Source organism: Larimichthys crocea, chromosome XXII, assembly GCF_000972845.2.
Source record: "Larimichthys crocea isolate SSNF chromosome XXII, L_crocea_2.0, whole genome shotgun sequence".
Classification (NCBI taxonomy): domain Eukaryota; kingdom Metazoa; phylum Chordata; class Actinopteri; family Sciaenidae; genus Larimichthys; species Larimichthys crocea.
Genome location: NC_040032.1, coordinates 5,651,985 through 5,671,321, shown reverse-complemented (window position 1 = coordinate 5,671,321; position 19,337 = coordinate 5,651,985). Strand labels below are relative to the sequence as shown.

Below are 19,337 nucleotides of genomic sequence, written 5' to 3'. Positions count from 1 at the left end.
GTGTGGATACAAGGCCTGAAAGTCCATTCCATTTTGCAATTGTGGTGGCAACTTTCCTTCCTTCACACGCACCCCAAAGCCATCACCCCCCCAGTGGACTGTCAAACTGCCATCTTGCCTTTTTTTTTTTGACACGTTTATTACCTTTGACTGAAACCAAGCTAGCTGTTTCCAGTCTGTGCTAAGCTAAGCTAACAATGTTACACTGACTGTTAAAGCATGAGAGTGGCATGAATCTTCTTATCTAAATACTGGCAAGCTATACAGTGAGTTTGTTGGCAGAATTAGTATCTGGGGGTTTGTTTTACCTTGACCTGATCAGGATGGACAGACCCTTCATAATTACTCATTGTTTAGGGAAAAAAAGATCAACCAATTAGGATTTTCCCTGTGCAACAACAACCATTCAAGAGAGTACTTGAGGTGCCCAGCACCTTGCTTCGAGCTATACCATACCTAGAAAACATTAACTTCCCTTCTACAGGCTCAAAGTACAGAGAAGGAGGCTTTTTGCAACATAGGTTGGCAACGTAATCACAGCCCTACTGATTTGGCTTTTATTACACTCTTTTCTCTTTGCTGATCTTCTCCTGATGGCGATCCAGTCAGGAAAACACAGCAGCCCTATCTGACTCATCCCTTACCAAACCGTAAATCAAATAAATCCCCTTCCTACTGACTTTGACCCTTTCCTCATTTTGCTCCGTTCTCCGGGGCCAACAGGAGAACATGTGGTCTGGTGGAGAACTGATGGGGGAAAGTATCCGGACAGAGTGCTGCACAGCAATTACACTCCATTCTAAATCCATGTGTGAAAATAAACACAGCTAAAAACTAGAAAACCACACAGTGACACACACAATGAAATTAAATCTGCTAGATTCAGTTAGTGATGAAATCCTGAATCTAAACCACAGAGCAACGTTTTCTACAAAGCCTTGCAAATTTCACCTTACTCAAGAGTCAGAGTGGGACTATATTCATTTAAAGCAATTACAAGACTGTTTCGCAAAATCAAAGTTTTATTCTTACAGAATGTTTGTACAAAATATGCGCCAAACAAAATATAAATTATCTTGTGACTGAAGGCAGAAATACAAGGGAAACATTCTGGGTATAGACAAAAACATTAAATTGAAAGAGCAATTTTGTCGATAAACTTGGCCAGTTTGATGTCCCGTTTTGACAGTCCTCCACAGTCATGTGTAGTCAATGTAATCTGGACCTGTGAAGACACAGACACACCATTTGCAATCACAAAGCAATAACAGGTTATGCAAACGACAGGATAATTATTAGGATAATTGGTGCTGCGATCATTGTTTAGCTAAAAAAGAAATCTGCATGTAATCTCACCAATTTAGTTGACAAAGAAGGATATCTGGTCAAAGAGCTCCTTCATTAGTTGGTCTTGAATAGTGAATTAATATATAGGAGACTTGGATTATGTTGAAGAGTTAGAGTCAGTATTTGTTCATCAATACTCAGTTTTTCAGTCAACTATTCATTTGAGTGTCACCCCTCATGTTTGTGGAAGCTGATGTTGCTGCGGATTGGCAGATGTAACTGTGCCTCATATTTTTGTTGTTTAAAGCTAATTTCCATTGGGAGTTAGGAGATGGAGGTATGTCTTGACTACGATGTACTTTTTGCTCAGCATCTCCAGATACAGTCGGTCGCCCACATTCAGACAATGAGAGCAGGTTTTGGGCTCAGTGTGACGTTAATGTGATGACAAGACGTCAGGGAGCCTCACACTGTTACTGTGGTTGGCTCTTGGTGTCAAAAAGTAGTTCTGGCACCACAATTCACCCCTAAAACCACAAATTGTTGTGTTTACATTTCTGTTTAGTGAATTTTAGGGGTGTTGGTTGGTATTATATTTTTGGACAGAGACAAGCCAAGTCTTTATGCTAAACTAGACTAGCCACATCTTGCACTTGATATTGATCTGCTTATCTCAGTTTTGGAAAGAAATCCAATGAGCATATTTGGCAAAATGTTGAACTATTTATTTAAGTCTTAATCTACATAGCGTGACAGGTATCTTCCTGTTATCTGGCAGGCGCTGCACTGCGACTCAACCAATGAGGTTATTTCTAGTACAGCAGCTCTGACCCATAAAAAATGTTTGTAACACATCTTAATATTGGGAGCAAAGAAATCAGAGCAGAGCATGAATGAGTGTTAATAAAATATTAGCAGTAGCCCAATATACATCATCTATTTTGTCGAGGCTGAACCTCAGTCAGAGTGGGATTTATGTGTAAGTGTCTGGTGGAAAGTGCTGTGGGGGCCCAGAGACCTGTAGCACCATTCTACAGCCACTTTAATAAAGAGTGGATTAGGAGCAGCATTCCTGTCAGAGCAGCCCGGTCCACCACACAGTAACTCAGTGGCTACAGCCTAATGCTGTGAGATTTTCAGGGACTGGGTTTGTCATATCAACCACTACTTTATTTCTGAGGCAGAGAAAATAAGGACGTGCGTGAGTGTTGGGGTTGTAGGGGCTTCGTGGAGGGGAGGCAGAGAGATATTCATAAGAAAAACGATGGGATTACAGTGTGAAGCTACTGTGTTTTTTTTTGTTCCTTTTTGTTTGTTTGTCTTTGTTTTTTTTTTTTTAATTATTCTGATTTACAGAGTGCGTTTCAAGACCTCTCCAGAATTATGGAGGATTGTTTGACATGAAAAAATCTGACTTTATCTGTGGTTGATTGATCTCGGTGTGTCCATAGCATAGTAAATACGGCAGTAAGTAAAACATGTATTAAAAATTGTGATTTGGACCATAATGTTGAAAAGATTTTTACCTTATTATAAACATTGAACCATTCTGGGTGATGGTTCATCTTTTCTGCCTGCAGAGCTACCCGGGACATGAAGCCAAACGCCTGGTTCGGAAGAAACAATCAAGTGTCAATCAAAAATAATACAGGAAGTGGATTTCTCTGCTTAAACTGCATAGCTATTACAATAAGAAAAAAGCTTCATTATGTAATTCTTTGTGTGACTTTGTATGTGACAGCGGTCAACATCTTTAGTAGAGCAAAGCACTGCTGTCAAAAAAAAAACACACACACACACACACACACATATATATATATATATATATATATATATATATATATATATATATATATATATTATATATATAGTGGTACACTATGAGTGTATACTCATTGCTTTACCTAGCCATCACTGCCAAACCCACTGCTATTACAAAAACATTAATAAACACTTATCTATGCCTAAAGCTACATTTTATGTGTTTATTTATTAAATGATTATATACTGTTAAGTAGAATACACTTAAAGTTAAGTGTTGCCAAGGAAAGGTTGACAGTTTGTGAAGGGTTCAGGTTATGTGGCTCTTCAACTCTCAGCTGCAAGAGGAACGCTGTCATTCTCCAGGGACATATATAAAGCACCACTCCTTCCTAACCACGCAGAGCAGTACGTTAGACATGATAGGAGAGGGGATGGAAAGAGTTGTTCGGCTCCAGCGTGTATGTAGATTAAATGGATTATTACAAAAAAAAAATAAACAATGGGGAACAACCTCGTCAGTGGCCCCCCGATCGACTGCGAAAATGCAATTCAATAATATACAGATAATCATTGAACATAACATTTAAAATACACAAAAAATCCTCCATCACAGCAAATATCACTGTACCCAAAAATGTCACTCTTGCCAATGAGGTCATAAGATATATACCGTTAACTGATTAGTCTTTCAGTCTATAAAATGGCCCAAAAGCCCAAGTTTACAATCATAGAAATCTAGAGGACAAAAAATCTTTTAATTTTGACATTTAAAAAAATACATAAATAAATAAATAAATAAATAATACACAAGATGATTAATTGATATTTAAAATAGATTATTTCATTTTCGCCAACTGAGTGATCGACTAATAACTGTAAAGAGTAAAACCTGTATCACAGACTCAGAGCGCAAAGACCAATGCTTCCATCAGAGGCACAGAGAGGCGTCTCTGTGCATGTTGGAAACCTTCACGAAGTCACGAAGGCATGTATGTGCATACTTCCACACTCATGTAAGAAGCAGGCAGCATTCAGGCACACCCGCTCAAAAACATACACACTCTTCATATTTTGAGTCCAACATGTGGCTCTCTCCAATCACAGACCATCCAGGGAATGATTATGGTTATTCTAATTATCTACAAAGAGGAGAGTGAAATCCCTCGTCATGCTCACTGTGAAGAGAGGGAAGAAAAAAAAAATCAGGTAGACCTATTTCAGAGCAATTTCCCACTGCAATCTCAATTAAGCCCCTAAATACTTCCTCCCTGCCTAATTAAATCAACTGAAACGCCTTTGTTTACAGGCCATGGCTGCGGCCCCGTCCACCACCTGACATGACGAAACAGAATTACTCTCGTGGAAGAAATTGCGTTTGGTCTTTTTAGTGAGTTGTAACCAATTTCTGAGACGTCCTGTTCGGTGCCCGTGCAGCGCGGCGTGTGTAACACGATCGGCAGCTTGATCAAATTGGTTATCAAGGAAACCGTCTCCTGATCAATTTAAGTAATTGGCATATTCCTGCAACTTGACCCCACTGGCACCAATTTGGAGACCGAGGCGGTCTGCTTTTTCTCAGTTCTCATTGGCTCTAATGGAGATGGTTAAGCAGCCTGTCATGTCAGGTGTTGTCCAAACATGTCCTCTCTCTCTCTCACTCTCTCTCTCAGGGCCGAGCTCCAGCTAATCTGCAGCTGAGGAACATTGAGTGACAGGTAAAAGGATTCTGTGTGAACACTTAAGGGTTCCTGCACATTGTCCCATTTCAAAACACCATGTTCTTTCAAAAGCTCACTTTCCAGCCTGGACTCTGTTATGAAACAAAAACTCGTCCCTTGGCATTTCTAGACACTTTTGATTGGTCAAACTTGTGTGTGAAGAGTTACAAATCAGCCATTTTCATCTTCATCTTATTTTTGCAACTATCACTGGTAGAACCACTCTCTCTCGACGTTTCAGGTCCAGATCCACTACTTTTGATGCTTGTAAATACAATATTATGAATAGCTTCTTCTCAAAATGTTACAGTTGGATCTCTGATAGCTATCTTATCTGTTGCCATGTGAAATGTGACTTTAGCTTTTGTGTCAATAACAACTAACATAATTGAAATGGACATAAATGTTGCCATTGTGCGCTTTTATTTTTAAAGCTGGTTTTTAATCACAAATTTGTCAGCACTACAATGTTTGCTCGTCAGTAACAGTTGTAAATTGCGGTACAGACATGCAAAATATATATTTTAGTTCATTTAGAAACAGTCTCACAAAGTTTATTTGTCAAATATAAAATGTCCTGTTCTGTATGTGTCATCTCAGTTGCAATGTAATACCCAGATTTGAGAGATCCTTATCAAAACTGTTAAATGAATATCGGATGATGCGTCGTGTTCAGAGTTATATTTACAGGAAAAATATCAATATTAACTTCAAAACTCCAGGATCAGCCAGACTTATGTCTGTAGAATTTCTTGGCTGGATTTGAGGATTGTGGTCAGCGGTCCAAATGCTGATTATGGCCAAGTTACATGACTGTATGAAAATAGCTTTTTATTTTATTGGAACAGTTTCATATTTATTCCCGCTGGAGATGAACGGTTTTGAGGCTCCTGGCCTTGCTCAGCATGTGTGAATACTGGACAATGAATACAACAGGGAGGATCCCTTTTAACACTACATGTCTGCCAATTGGGTCACACCACTTTAAAGCAACACTATCACAATAACACAATTGTGGATTCACTGACATTGCGAAGGGTCTCAAAATGCGAACATCTGCAGTCACATCTGTATGATATGTTTCCACAGATTTCCAAACTTGGCATAGGAAGGAACTTCTAGTCTGGACCAATTATTGGTCACTTCAATTCAGTTTTAATTCAAGAAGTATATTTTTATTTCAAAGCCCGCTCATTGTATGATGAAGTTCACCAATGATTCAGAACAAATGCTGTATTAGTATCCAAATAAGGGTGTTTTTTATTTGCATTTTGAAACAATTGAATTGACAGCGAACCAACCACAACCAGAGCTTATACTCATTATCCAAACTTCAAAGTGCTGGACAATATGCGGGTTGTGCTGCTTTTATCAAGAGAAGTCACACTTCTTGAAAAATTAGGACCCCATTTAGACCTCACTGATGTGCAAACGAACCACAGCACAAAATCAAATTTGGAGGAGAGTGAAATGTGAAACAGAAGATGACAAGTTCAGTTAAGTTGCAACATGAACCCTCAGAAAAGACTCTTCGTGTCCCACGAAAATGAGGAGAGAAAGAGTCAGGAAAGCGGTAATCTCTCACTACAAATGAATTGGAGTTGAATGTCCATAAAACCTGAAATCCTGTAAAGGCCTGAAAAATCGTGCCCTACAACGGACTTCTCTCACAGGTGGTGGTCCCTCGGGGGCAGTAAGGGGAGTAGCAGGACACAATACTGGTGAAGTGCCGGTGCTACGCCTGTCTGTCACCTCTAGGTCATCTCAACATCCTCAACTTGGGCCAAACAAGAAAATAAAACCGACCCTCAACTCCCAGCTGAGGTCTTATGTCAACAGAGGTCAAGGACTCTCCCTCTCAAAGTGCTTTGTTTACCCCATTTGTATTGTACGGGGCACACTTCTCGAGCCAACAGGTCAGCCAGCCCGTCGACTATCCATCTATTCATTCAGCCAGCCAGCCGCTCTCTCTCCAACTGGCCCAACAAGCTGTAGCTGTCAGAGTCAGATAATTTGACATGATATTTTGCAGGCCTCCATCTCAAATAATCAGAAACACCCGACGGCAGACCCCCGCTATGCCCCCTTTCCCCACGTTCCTGCTTTTGAGGAGCCGATTGGGTGCTATTACGGCATGATTGTCATACAACACTGGATGAGACAATTTGACGTCGGAGCAGAGTGGTGTTCTCTCTCTCACTGCGGCCGTGGGCTGGAATACAGGACTCAGTTTCAAACACATGTGTCTGTTATTTACAGATCGGTTTTCCACCGCCGCGCGGTCCAGGGGCTTAGAAACGCCTGCTCTGTCTTGCCAGGTCTAAGTGCATGCAGATTGTGCCTACTCTTCACTAGCCTCTGACAGACACACACACACACAAGCACACTGATGTATGTACGAATGCACACATGCAGACCTTCTCGGCATACGTACAAGTATGTGCCGACACACACATGAAGACAAGCCGCTCTCCTCCATTACACACCACCACGACTACCCGATGATTACCCTGCGAGCCCAATCATCACTCGCGTCAGCGTCAGCCCCCTGGAAAACCTTCGCTCCTCTGCAGTGAAAGGCAAGAACGCTGTGAATTGCACGGTGGTGGTGGTGGTGGTGGCGGTGATGAGGATGATGATGATGACCACACCTCTTATGTCTCATTTCTCTTCTTTCCCAAACAGTTCTTCACAAGCTTCCAGCTGGCCGAACACGGCTGCCGGCTAAGTTGACATGTAACTTAAAGCAAAATATTAAATAATTATGAAGCAAAGCTGCCAAGTGCTGAAGTTCTCTCATGTAGTCCAAGAGAGCACTGCTGGGTATGTGTAACATCATAATCTTCTCAAGTTAACGTTCTTAAAAGTTGAGAACCACAGAGGAGCTTCAATCTGATACTCTGACAAAGGTGATGCACGCTGTGAATACTCATTAAGTGACTAATACCCTGTGTAACAAATGTTCATGCACGTCAGCTCCTATTTATGTAAAGAGTGTCATGTAATGCTCAAGCATGGCGTTAAGGCCAACTTATGCAAACCCCCTCATTAACTGCAGGGTTACCAGCAAGGGCTTAAAAAGACATTGGGCTCGTCAAAAGACAGCAGACGTCAGGGCCATCTTAGCTTACCCAAGGACTGATAGCCAGATTATCTAACCACCTCCGCTTGGGCGCCACACCTCGCCGGTTCCCTCCAGTCATTTTCACAAGACGAGATGAATATAGGACGCCTCCAGTTCCCAGGGAAAGTTCCATTTTGGAGACGGAGGTGGGAACTGAACACCGCTGAGCCGATTAACCGCCCTCTCACTTTGAGTAAGAGATATGGTGTGAGCGCTTGTGCAGGGTGATTATGTACGCATGTGTATGTAAATACTCAGAGTTTTATAGGCTGATGGACTGATCGTGAACATTTTAAACATTTAACGTCTGAAAAAAATCATGCGTTGCCATCAGATTTGTATTTTTTGCAGGGTGGAAAAGACAAATATAAACTGTTTAGTTGTCCACTGACTAAATTCTTTAAAGTTAAGCAGCTCTTTAAAAGTCAGTTCACTCACCACACTCACTCCATAGTTCAGAAATGCTTGGCTACTCTGGAAAAAACATACAAAAAAAATAAAAAATATAAGATAAAAAAAATAGATATAATAAATTCTAAATCTATCTATAGTTTTTTTCAATTAATAATTAAACATTCATTTTACAGCTGTGTCACACCAAGAAAACAAGGCAAATCATAGTATTTTTAAAGCTGTAACCAGCTAAATTTACTAGATATTTGAACAAAATAACTGTTTTTCATCATTCTAAGTATGTTTAATTGACAAGCACTAAAAATAATTGTTTAATTGCACAAAGGAAGTACAACGACCTGATATCAAGGACAAGGGGCCTAGAGTATGGTGTGTGTGTGTGTGTGTGTGTCTGTATGTGTGTGTCAGGAGGGGGATGGCTCAGAGTTTGGTTTACCCAGGGGCTCAGTTTTAGTTGTAGGACAACTTATTCAACACAAGCAGAGCAAGGCCCGTAACGAGAGGCAGAGGCTTGAGGGAGATTTGGTGGAGAGGGAGCCCCTGACTGAATATAAAAAGGGGGATCAGCCTGTGAGAGTGGAGCGGAGGGAGGTGTCAGCACACGGCAGCGCTCTCTCCTCAGTCTCAAAATTGGAACTTAAATCCAGAAGATGTGTGGACGCTGCAGCTTTTTCCGGCGCTTGTAATGCAGTTATTTTCTGTGGTGAACCACAACTTTGGTGTGCTGTTTGTCTTAAGTTTGTGTTATATTCTTTTTTGGTTTTGTTGCATTATTTCTTTAGATTTTTTTTTTTTTGCACGACTATGATTGTGAATTTATTTATTTTATTTTCGTCGTCTTATTTCAGCAAACATTTGGACACGTAATAGCTTTCTAATATAATATATTGTTTCATTATTCTATTGGTTACAGCTAATCATGTGAATCTTACACCCCCTACAATCCAAATATCTTTCATGAATGCTAATTTGGACATCAACTTTGGTAGCCATAGCAGCTGTATAGTAGCTGTACCATTACTGCACATTTAGATTCAACCCTTAAGCTGATGAACTGCACCATCTCTCCTAAATTAACTAGGTCAAACTTTTTACATCATGTACCACCTCAGATAATATTAGCCTCTCCAAGTAGCACTATGACAGATGTTAAGGCCGATGGTATGCAGCTAATGAAAGTTTACGCAGGAGGAGGCAGTACAGTCTCAATAATAAGAATATTTATTGTTTACTATCATTTCAGATTGAAACCACTTCAAGAACAAGAGTTAATTTGGTGGAAAATGGGTTACTCCTGATCTGCATTTCTCCTCCTAATATTTCCAATTTGGAGCCGCGATGGGAGTGTTTTTGAAACTTTGATTTTTACCTCCACCAGCTCACAACATAATAATTATGACCATAATTACCTTCAAGTTATTCCTCCACATACCACTAGAGGGAGGTTGCATGCCACCAATGGTACACGTACCATACTTTGTGAACGAGTGAACTACTATCCATAAAAAGAGCTAAAACTAGGGTTTAATTGTGTTTTAATCAGTTGATTAATTGGTCAATTAATAATTTAGTCTTTAAGCATCTAAATAGTCAAATAGTGGGAAAAAACAGCCTAAAACCAAAAATCTAAATATTTAAAACCCAATATCCAATTTAAAATGATATAACAGAGAAAAAGGCAGCAAATCCTCATGTTTGGCATTTTTCCAAACACTACATCAACTATTAAAATTGTCATTCATCCCTTTTGTGTCACTCTGCTAACTAACATGCTAATAATTTCTGGAAAACTGAACTAACTCTTCATGAGTGGACATTTGCCTGCTTAACCTTCAAATAAAAACAGTTCTGTGCACTCTGGACTCTTGGGGAGGGACTTAATCACACTGCAGGAGAGACTAGAGATAATAACCAGCCATTTTTCCATCCCAAATGCAGCTCCCTGCCTCCCCCCGAATCACTGCATAACTAAATATTTGAGGGGAAAGATGGAATGCCATTGTTGTCAACTTCAGCTAGCAGAACACAACAGTTGAGCATGCACAGCTCACCTCTCCTATGCAAACTGCATCTTAAGGCTACTCATTTCACTTGTGTCGCATGAATGTTTCCACTTCATCCACTGAAATGTAAAGCAGATGGTCATCTGTAAACACACATAACATAAGGCTTGATGATCAAACAATATCAGTGACTGCAACTTAAAAACAAGCACAAATTCCAACCAAAATTTACAGTATTATACACACACACACACACACACACACACACACACACAGATGTTTCCACATATGATTGCAGGGATTCTCACTGACCAAAGAGACTCCAGAGAGAGGATTTCACATCTCAAACCTGATTAAATATTACCGAGCTTGATGAGGAAAATAACTCACATTTACTTCTCAGACCACTGCCACTAAGAACGCACCGTTTACCCACATGCCGCAGATAAATTACCGAGCTGGTCACAACAGCATCATAACACTTTCCATTTGCTGCAATCAAAGAAAAGTTTAAAAAAAGCAAATCCAGCTGTCATCTTCTTTTTTTAGTTCATTTGCAGCTATGAGTGGTGGATATGTGCCTCATGTATTCCTTATGCTTCAACAGATTTACACAGGAGGCATAGACACACCTCTACCGCCCCCTAGAGACCACAGGGGGAAGAATTTTAACCCACAGAGAGGGGATTTGTTATTCTCATTATAAACTCCCGGGATCTGATTTCCTCAAGCCCATCACTGGCAGATAAGTGGCGAATGGAAATCAGCCAGCATGTCGCTCCTCATCTCCATTCCCCTCTGGTAAAAGCCCTTTAAGAACAGCCATGAAAAACGAGCAAGAGAGTTTGTGAAAATGCAATGGCGGGAGAGAGAATAAAAGAGAGTGAAAAAGAAGGACAGGGAGACAGACAGAGAGAGTTGCCAGCATATAAAATTGGAACAACATGAGCTCATTCCCCAATAACATGGGGCACAGAATGGGAATAAGAGACAGACAAAGACAGAGACAGAGATGGGGAATGGAGGGTGGCAACTAAGCAAGAAAAAAACAGAAAGCAATGCACATCCAGCAGAAGGAATGACAGGGTTGTTAGCGGTTTGCGAACCAGATGAAACATTTTAACCAATTTGATTGTTTGTGAAAGAAATCATTCTGATCGAAACCCCAATTGCTGCCAACTGGCCGCCTGGCGCGTCTCAGAGTAATGCAGCCTGACGTGTCGGGGTAAGAGGAGAGGCTTTAGAGCCAGGAGGAGCAGATGGGGGAGGTCAGCGCCCGCCCCACCGACTTCAAACATGGGGAAGTGTAAAAACAGACTATTTTAGGGGCTAAAACAACTAACGACAGGATTAGAGGAAGTCCGCTAAGTGGCCTTGAGATGCTGCAGTTTACTTCGCCCAATACAGGGCTGAGGCAAAGTAGCAAGCTGACTCCCAATGCTGTGCCAAAAAGCATTTAGGAATAACTTAAAGTGTTTCTTTTACCCCCGAGAAGTAGGGAATGAACTGCAACGTTGGTCACAATAAGTGTGATAGTGTTGAGACTTTGGCTTACGGTGATGTGATGAACCACACCTGTCTGGTACAACAAGCATGTTGAATTAAACACTTCACTTCCAATTGGCCATAGATGATGGGAAGATCGCGGCATTGGTTTCTGTTCAAGCACATATCATCACGTGATCAAATTATGTACTTGTCACAATAGCAACTGAGCAAGGGATACAGTCGAAAGCCCCAAACTAAGCTTAAGTTTTTAAAATTTACAGAAATAGATAGATAGATAGATAGATAGATAGATAGATAGATAGATATTATAATAATATATTTTGCATTTTCTGTGATTCATATTCATGTACAGACTGCTCACCTCATCAAGACATGTAGAACATAGAACTATATTTTTTAAGTTTTGTTTCTGATTTACATAATATATGTGGAGTGTCCTTGAGTGGCTTGAAATGCAAATCCACCTCAGCAACATGAAGGGCCAAAGTGAGTGAAATGACCTAATCTGTCCTGGTGTGATTAGGACTGGGTATTAGACAAACTAAACAAAATGTTCATAAAACTGTCAAGTTTCAAAAATTGGCACTGAATATTTTAGATTCATTGTCCGGTGTGGTTATTTGCTGGTCTAATATTTCCTCGTATCATAACTTTGTTTAGTTCAGGCTGTATTTTATCTGGACAAAGTACAAGTGATTTTCTTGTCATGATCTGAGAAAAAAGCTTATTCAGCGCACTAAACTACTGAACTAATAAAGACTCAAATGCAATAACTCAAATTTTAATATCTCCACTTTCCACAGTTTTTTACGTGTCTAGTATGCTCTTTCTTAGTTAGAGCCCCATTGATTGAAATATTAGTAGGGATAATAGCTTCTCTTATAAACACAATAACACCCTTTCAACTGTCATCAGTGCTTTTCTTTGCAGGTATGAACAAAGAAAACTCCATGAACCAAATGAAACCAGCGAAAGCAGAGAGGAACCTGCCTTCCTGCTACACCTGCAACCAATCAGAGTATAAACACAGATGAATTTGTGTGTTTCCGATGGCCGTGCGTCTGGTGGTCTGTGTCCTGATCCCCATCAAACAAACCTCCAGGCAGCTTACTACAGCCTACTGATGATCGTGGCAGAATGCAGAGGCTGACAGATTTCGACAAAGACTACAAAAAACGAGTTTCTTCACAGACTCTACCGGCCGCCTGGAATAAAAAAAAACTACAAAGACTGCCGCAGATGTCAGTTGTCTCTGTGTGTGTTCAGTCGGTGGCAAACTGAATTTAAGACATACACACTCTGAACAGTTGCAATTTGCACTATTTTGGCCAAGTAAATTAATTATTCCTATTAATGTCAATAATTAGAGGGGAAAATTTGTATTTTAATCGTTTATATCCAAATCTTGACTGAAATCATTTAATGGCAGCAGTGTCCTCAGATGTTTTAGTACCGTCAATATGGCGAAATTCTAAATTATTGAAGACAGAAACAAAAATCAGCCCTGCTAAGTGTTCATCTCTGTGCATGTCTGTTTGAAATCATCAATATGTAAATTACATCAGCGCAAGAACAGGAAATTAGATACACCTCACTGTATACAATATCTATCTGAACTTAAACTATAAACCAAAGTAAAAGACAAAGTAACCTCACCTTACAAAAATGGTCTAATATTGGCTCTACCATGTCAAAAATACATCAGCATAAACAGACACACACACACACACCTGATTAAAGGTTTTAAAATGAAGCTCTTTGAAGATGGCATCGCGGCCGTCCACCTCCACCCAGCCTGTGGCCCTGAGCTCCATCACCACTTGATCCCGGTCTGCAGAGGAGAGCCAGTGGGAGTCTGACGACTGAAGACAAACACACACAGGACTCAAAATGTGTACATCATTTGTGTGGTTAGAACATTTTAATTAGCTTTTTTTTAACTTGTATTATTTTTCAATCTGCTGGGCTCTAAAAGCAGCATTTAATGTGAACGCATGGTCTGTAGTAAAACAGGAATTGTCACTTTTTTAACTGACATTTTAACTGATTGATCACATTTTAATCAGTGGTTCTTGGTGATTATTTTTTAAACATTTCTTCTAACCTAACTTCTTACTGCCACTTTCTTAATTTGTCACGTTGGTTACCTGGGTGCTATTAGTACCGTGTCCGCAAGGTGGCAGCCTATCACTAATAATGGGTAGTAACGCTGGCCCGAGCAAGCAACAGCAACACAGACATTACATGTGCACTCATGTTGCTGTTATATTCATATTTAACTGTATTATCACTCAGGGTTTATTCTCTATATGTGCATTTAAAATACACAAAAACACGCTAAATTAATTATTTTTTCAATACCGTCTTACGTAGATGCAAACTCACACTCACAATTATACGAATATAACTCTTTGTGACCTGTTTACAACCCATTCTTCAGTTCAGCACCTGTACCATGCACACACCTGGACTTAACGTTGAAATATTTCACTTTAATTATGTAGTAACGTTCAGGAGGCAAGACCACGACTATTAAACTATTAAAGCCTAATTGAATAAAAGCCCATAAGCAATTCTCCCTTCTGTTGACTATCGCCACTTGCTATTTCAGGAGTTTGTATGGCCTCGTAAACAATACGTAGATAAGATGCTTATAAATGCAACAACACTTGGACTGTCACTGCAGCACTCACCATTTTAGACGAGTTGCTCCTGGTCAGCAGCAGACTGCTCAGCCTTAACAGACGGCTGCAGGGCCATGAGCTGCTCGGCCTCAGGCTAAACATTAACCCAGACATAAGCAGCGTGCTGTCAGCTGTACTACTTCTCCACTTTCACCTCTTCTGCTAAGCGTCTCCCCTCCTGTCCTCTCACACTTTACTATAGCTGTTCAGTTTATTGCCTGATTAAAATTCCGTCTGGTTATGACTAGATGCGTTTCATACAGACATATATCCTCCTCCTACCCCTCCCTGCTGAGGTCAGTTTGTTGTACTTTGTACTTCAGGCTAAAAACAAAATATCTAATAAAAACAATAGAAGAGAAACAGACAAGTCTATAGCTTTTACTTCTCCAGGCCCTGCAATGTTAAAGGTCCAGTGTGTTACATGTAAGGGGATCTATTGACAGAAATTTAATATAATACTCATAAGTGTATGATCACCTGTTACCTTAGAAAGAGCCTTTTATATCTACAGAGGGAGTGGGTCCTCTTCCATGGAGTCCACCATGTTGGCCCACAATGTTTCTACAGCAGCCTAGAAAGGACAAACCAAATACTGGCTATACATAGGACCTTAAGCGCTTTTAACAAGTTTCATGGCCACTATAGTTTCTAAGTCATGCTTGAAACAAGAATAACAGGTGATGGGTGCCATTAAAGTCTACATGCTGGACCTTTATCAGCTACAAATCAGTATATTCTTTATTAAAAAATAGCAATGGCACACATAAATTAATTTTATTCATCAAACACTTGAAACATAACCAAATTCACAAATGTTACTTTTAATAGCAAACAAAGTTGTTTATCATTCACATCCAATGACTTGCAGTCTGTGTGTGTGTGTGTGTGTGTGTGTATTTGTGTGTTATCAGTCCTGATGCTCATGCTCCTGTCCCGGTATGAGCCAGCGGATGCTGTCTGTTCGCAGGATGGCATACGTAGTGAAGCCTGTGATGAAGAGGACAGAGAAGACCAGCAGCCAGTCGATGCTCTTCACCGGGACGCTGGGGAGGGGACCAAGACGGTCTGCATCCATCACGTTTCTATCGGAGCCTGCTTCAAACCCTGAAACATGTAAACAGTTCATCTAAAAATACAGCATGCCTCGTGAGCAGTGCTGGTGCAGTACATAAGAAATCTATTTTGCCCTGTCCAAGCTCATTCAAACCACCAGGAGCATTCCAGTCTAGTGCCCAAGATGACAAACCAGTAAATAATAGAAATATATGCAGAAAAACACACAAGATTTTTCTTTTTTGTTGTTGTAAATCTTCGGTCTCAGAATTTCACTGGGGATTCTAAAAAGTAATGTGTCAAATATTCATGTGTACTACTTCAGAAACATGACATCAATTTGAACTTGTTTCTTCATGCATCAAGCACCCAGGAAATGTTAAAAATTGAACACATGGACGCAGAGTTTTCCAGCAAAAGAGGCAAAGCCAGTATTAGAGAGGAATGTCTTAATCCCTGTCCTAGAGAACCAATAAATGCGTGGCATGCATGCTCAATCCATACAAAACTTTCGATCAATAGATCATGGAACAAATATATGACTGCCTTAAACATAAAAACGGCAATATTTTGGACTGTTACTACTCTGTTTGTACCTGTCTGGTTAGCGATAAAGGAGGTGAGCATCTCCAGTGTTCTGTCAGTGTGGTTAAAGCGAGCCATGGGTTTGGCCCCCTGGAACAGCAGGATGTTGGGCACTGCCACAGTCCCAAACCTTGTGGAGAGGCTGTTGGAAGATGGAGACAGGAAAGACACAAGAATTACAAATGATGACTCAATTTTAAATATTCACCTTGTTATGGAATTTTCTATCCTTAGGTTATACAAGGTCACATGTGGGCCTTGAGGTCCTCTGCACTATTAATTGTTTGGCTTTGATTGGGAACAGTAGGTGCGAATCTATCTCAACACTGACCTATTGCTGCCTTCCTAGACATAATAGATGGCTTGCCATTCCAATCTGTGTAAACAGACATCGGTGTCTCCAGACTAGAATATGCTGACAAAAACACCTCCATGAGTAAAAGCATTCTCTTTGACTAATTTTGGGCGTATAGTATTTGTGGTGTTATCTTGGGGTTTAAAGTCTATCCACCAGCTTGAGTTGTGCAGAATGTGAGACCGACTCAGGCACTTCTGATGAACTTTGAGAGTGTCCAGAATGTCCAGAATAATCAATCTAAAATAGAAGGTTTGGTTTGAGACTTTCCTAGTGGTGTTGACTGAATGCTGTGGTGTTTTTTAGACCAAAAGACATTATATTCAAGGGTGTAATGTTTTTTGCATCTACATGCAGAATATATATAGAGGAGACAAAATATTTCAAACATCTCTCAACATAACACAATCCATCATTTCATGGAATCAAAACATCTGTCACAGTCTCAACAAAAACTGAAAGGTTTAATCTTTACAAAGTTTAGATTACTGGACTGGTATCTCACTGTATAGTTAGCTATGCTTTCATTTGTTCTGATATTTGTCTCAGAGGGGGGTGATACACATTAATAGCAGAAAACATGACCATTCACCTGCTGTGCTGCGAAGCATCAAGTGCCAGGAAGTGCATGCTGGGAAAGACTCTGGGCAGGGCGTTGAAGTGAGGTGCCAGGCTGGCGGAGAACTGGCACCACGCGGTGAAGAACAGCACCACAGAGCACTCTGTGCTGTTTGCATTCAGGAAGTCCATCAGGTCCTGATAGAAATGAGGAAAACAGACAGCTATTAAGACTGCAGAAAATCTGAAATACAAAGACAGGTCAAACAAACCCTGGGTTGATCTTGACCAGTGACCTTTTCTCTGTTCACTGCTCTAATTCTTCAAACATTTACCAAAAAGGTTTCCATTCAATGAACAATATGAAGTAAAATCTACCTGATATGTTGGCAATTATTAGCTTAAGAGAGCTATCCCATCCAGCACTTCAGACCGTATCAGGAACATTTCTGATACTGGTATTCAGGCATGGGGAGGACGTTTTATAACTATAATAAGCTACCAATATTATGGATGAAAGATTAGAAAAATGATAGCCAATCTAAAGAATTTGTTCAGAGCTAAGTTGTCTTAAATGTAAGAAGAATTTTAGGAAATAGCATTCAGGTGTTAAGAGTGTTTGATACTCCTCGAGCAGTGAGCCTCATAGGGCAGCATCAATACCTGTGAAGCGTTGAGGACCTGCACAGTGAAACTGTCCATTCCTGTGATGTTCCTCTTATCACAGTTCACCTTGTACGTCTTGGCACTCTCTGTGGCATTCAGCTCCTCACTTGGTGTGATGTCAGCATGCACTATGTCAAGAGTGACCTGAGGTAAACAACCAAGGAGATGTCAACTTCTGCACTACTGCACTCATCACTGTGTATATTGTAACAGATTTTGAGGCATGGTTCTTTAGTAACTTCTAGTTAGTAACCTGCTGTGACGGTTCAAGGCTCTTCTCGTCCAGTGATGCTCCTTGTGTAGTCAGGGCAGGCGAACCACACTGCGCACTGTTCTCATCACAAGGCGGGGAGAAACCTGACTGGAAGTCTTTCACATTTTTGGGGAAGAGGGACTCGATGTCAGATGGATCAATGGGAGCTTCGGTTCCCATCACAGCATCTGCAATCTCAGCTGTCTTGAACTGCCTCTTGGGCAGAGAGTCCAGGTCCTCTGACTCCACAAACTTTGGACTGTTCTCCAAGTCGGGCAATGTATCCTCTGACAGTATGAGCTCCAGTGACTCATCATTCTCTGAAAAAAGATCATTTATAGATCAAGTTTAGTACATAAAATATTTCTCATGGCTGTCCGTCATGTTTTCCTTTTGATAGTGTAAACTATAGCCCTTAAAGATAATGTCTCATTTGTAATAACACCTCTTCTGTTTTTTTTCCAAAGAGAAGGTGCACTGAAAGTGTTCAAACAGAATAAATGAAGTTAAATAGCAATTTATTACAATTACCAGAATGAACGTATGTATCTGCAGTTGCCACTTGGGCAAAACGAAGAGTCTAACACTGCTGTCATGAAGTTGAATTTGTCCAGTAATGTAAAATATTCAGAATTATTTTGGAGCAGTGAACAGGGTCCATTTGGTTAAACCGACATCTTGTTGTTAATACGTGAACACAACACTGACACAATCAGCACGTTTATTACTGCCGTTAAATTTGGTGTTAATATCATTAACACCAAATTTTTACATCAGCCATTTTAAAATAGTCAACACAGGTGTTTCCAATGACACTAATTAAGGTCCTGCTCCATGTATTGCCCGAACTGAACCTTAATTAGTATCATTGTTAACAACTGTGTTTACTAGTTCATGTCCAAACGGCTGCTGTGGAAAAACATCGTTATAACTGATAATTAACAGTTTAGTTAACAGTTTAATTAACAGTTTGCTGTCAGTTCACAGTGTTTCGCTAACGCGGTTTAGCCCGTCTGTCTCTTACCTTGTGCCGCTACAGACGAAAACCTCAAAACATCAGAATGACACAACATGAATAATAAAACATACGAGATGTAAGGTTTCTTACAAATCCCCGTCATGTTTTTTTTTTAAATGTATCTAGATACAAATATGAGCGTTTTTCCTCACATGTTGAGATGTGAGGTCGTAATGTTCGGCTCATAGGAAACAACGTTTCGAGGTGTGGCGGAAGAAAATAAACGATACACTTTGCGGAAGGGGAGCGTTTATTTTAGGCTACGTCATTATGCGACGGCGGATGTTATCGACGTGGTCCGTGGTAGAACTACAAAGTTCAGATGATGGACTACAAAATGCTC

The 19,337-nt window shown here is 40.3% G+C and overlaps 2 protein-coding genes across 6 annotated transcripts; both read right to left on the bottom strand.

Annotated features, from left to right (window-relative positions):
- Positions 1–1,010: 1,010 nt before the first annotated feature.
- On the bottom strand, positions 1,011–14,773 carry LOC104924273 (pterin-4-alpha-carbinolamine dehydratase 2). Of its 3 annotated transcripts, none has more exons than XM_010737569.3 (4): positions 14,513–14,732; positions 13,550–13,681; positions 2,814–2,894; positions 1,011–1,225 (listed from the first exon to the last, which is right to left on the bottom strand). In XM_010737569.3, exons 1-4 carry the CDS (start codon positions 14,615–14,617, stop codon positions 1,130–1,132), a joined length of 414 nt encoding a protein of 137 aa, XP_010735871.2. In that variant the 5' UTR covers positions 14,618–14,732; the 3' UTR covers positions 1,011–1,129. The 3 variants fall into 3 exon arrangements, with proteins under 3 accessions (XP_010735871.2, XP_010735880.1, XP_019120081.1); XM_010737578.3 differs by lacking the exon at positions 14,513–14,732 and adding an exon at positions 10,359–10,453 and having other exon boundaries at positions 13,550–13,663; XM_019264536.2 differs by lacking the exon at positions 2,814–2,894 and having other exon boundaries at positions 14,513–14,773.
- On the bottom strand, positions 8,676–19,227 carry txndc15 (thioredoxin domain containing 15). 3 transcript variants are annotated; one of them, XM_027273848.1, is made up of 7 exons: positions 19,001–19,227; positions 17,977–18,296; positions 17,721–17,867; positions 17,092–17,255; positions 16,156–16,286; positions 15,377–15,610; positions 8,676–8,693 (listed from the first exon to the last, which is right to left on the bottom strand). In XM_027273848.1, exons 1-6 carry the CDS (start codon positions 19,095–19,097, stop codon positions 15,414–15,416), a joined length of 1,056 nt encoding a protein of 351 aa, XP_027129649.1. In that variant the 5' UTR covers positions 19,098–19,227; the 3' UTR covers positions 8,676–8,693; positions 15,377–15,413. The 3 variants fall into 3 exon arrangements, with proteins under 3 accessions (XP_027129649.1, XP_010735892.1, XP_027129650.1); XM_010737590.3 differs by lacking the exon at positions 8,676–8,693 and having other exon boundaries at positions 15,244–15,610; XM_027273849.1 differs by lacking the exons at positions 8,676–8,693; positions 19,001–19,227 and adding an exon at positions 18,508–18,663 and having other exon boundaries at positions 15,244–15,610.
- Positions 19,228–19,337: the final 110 nt, after the last annotated feature.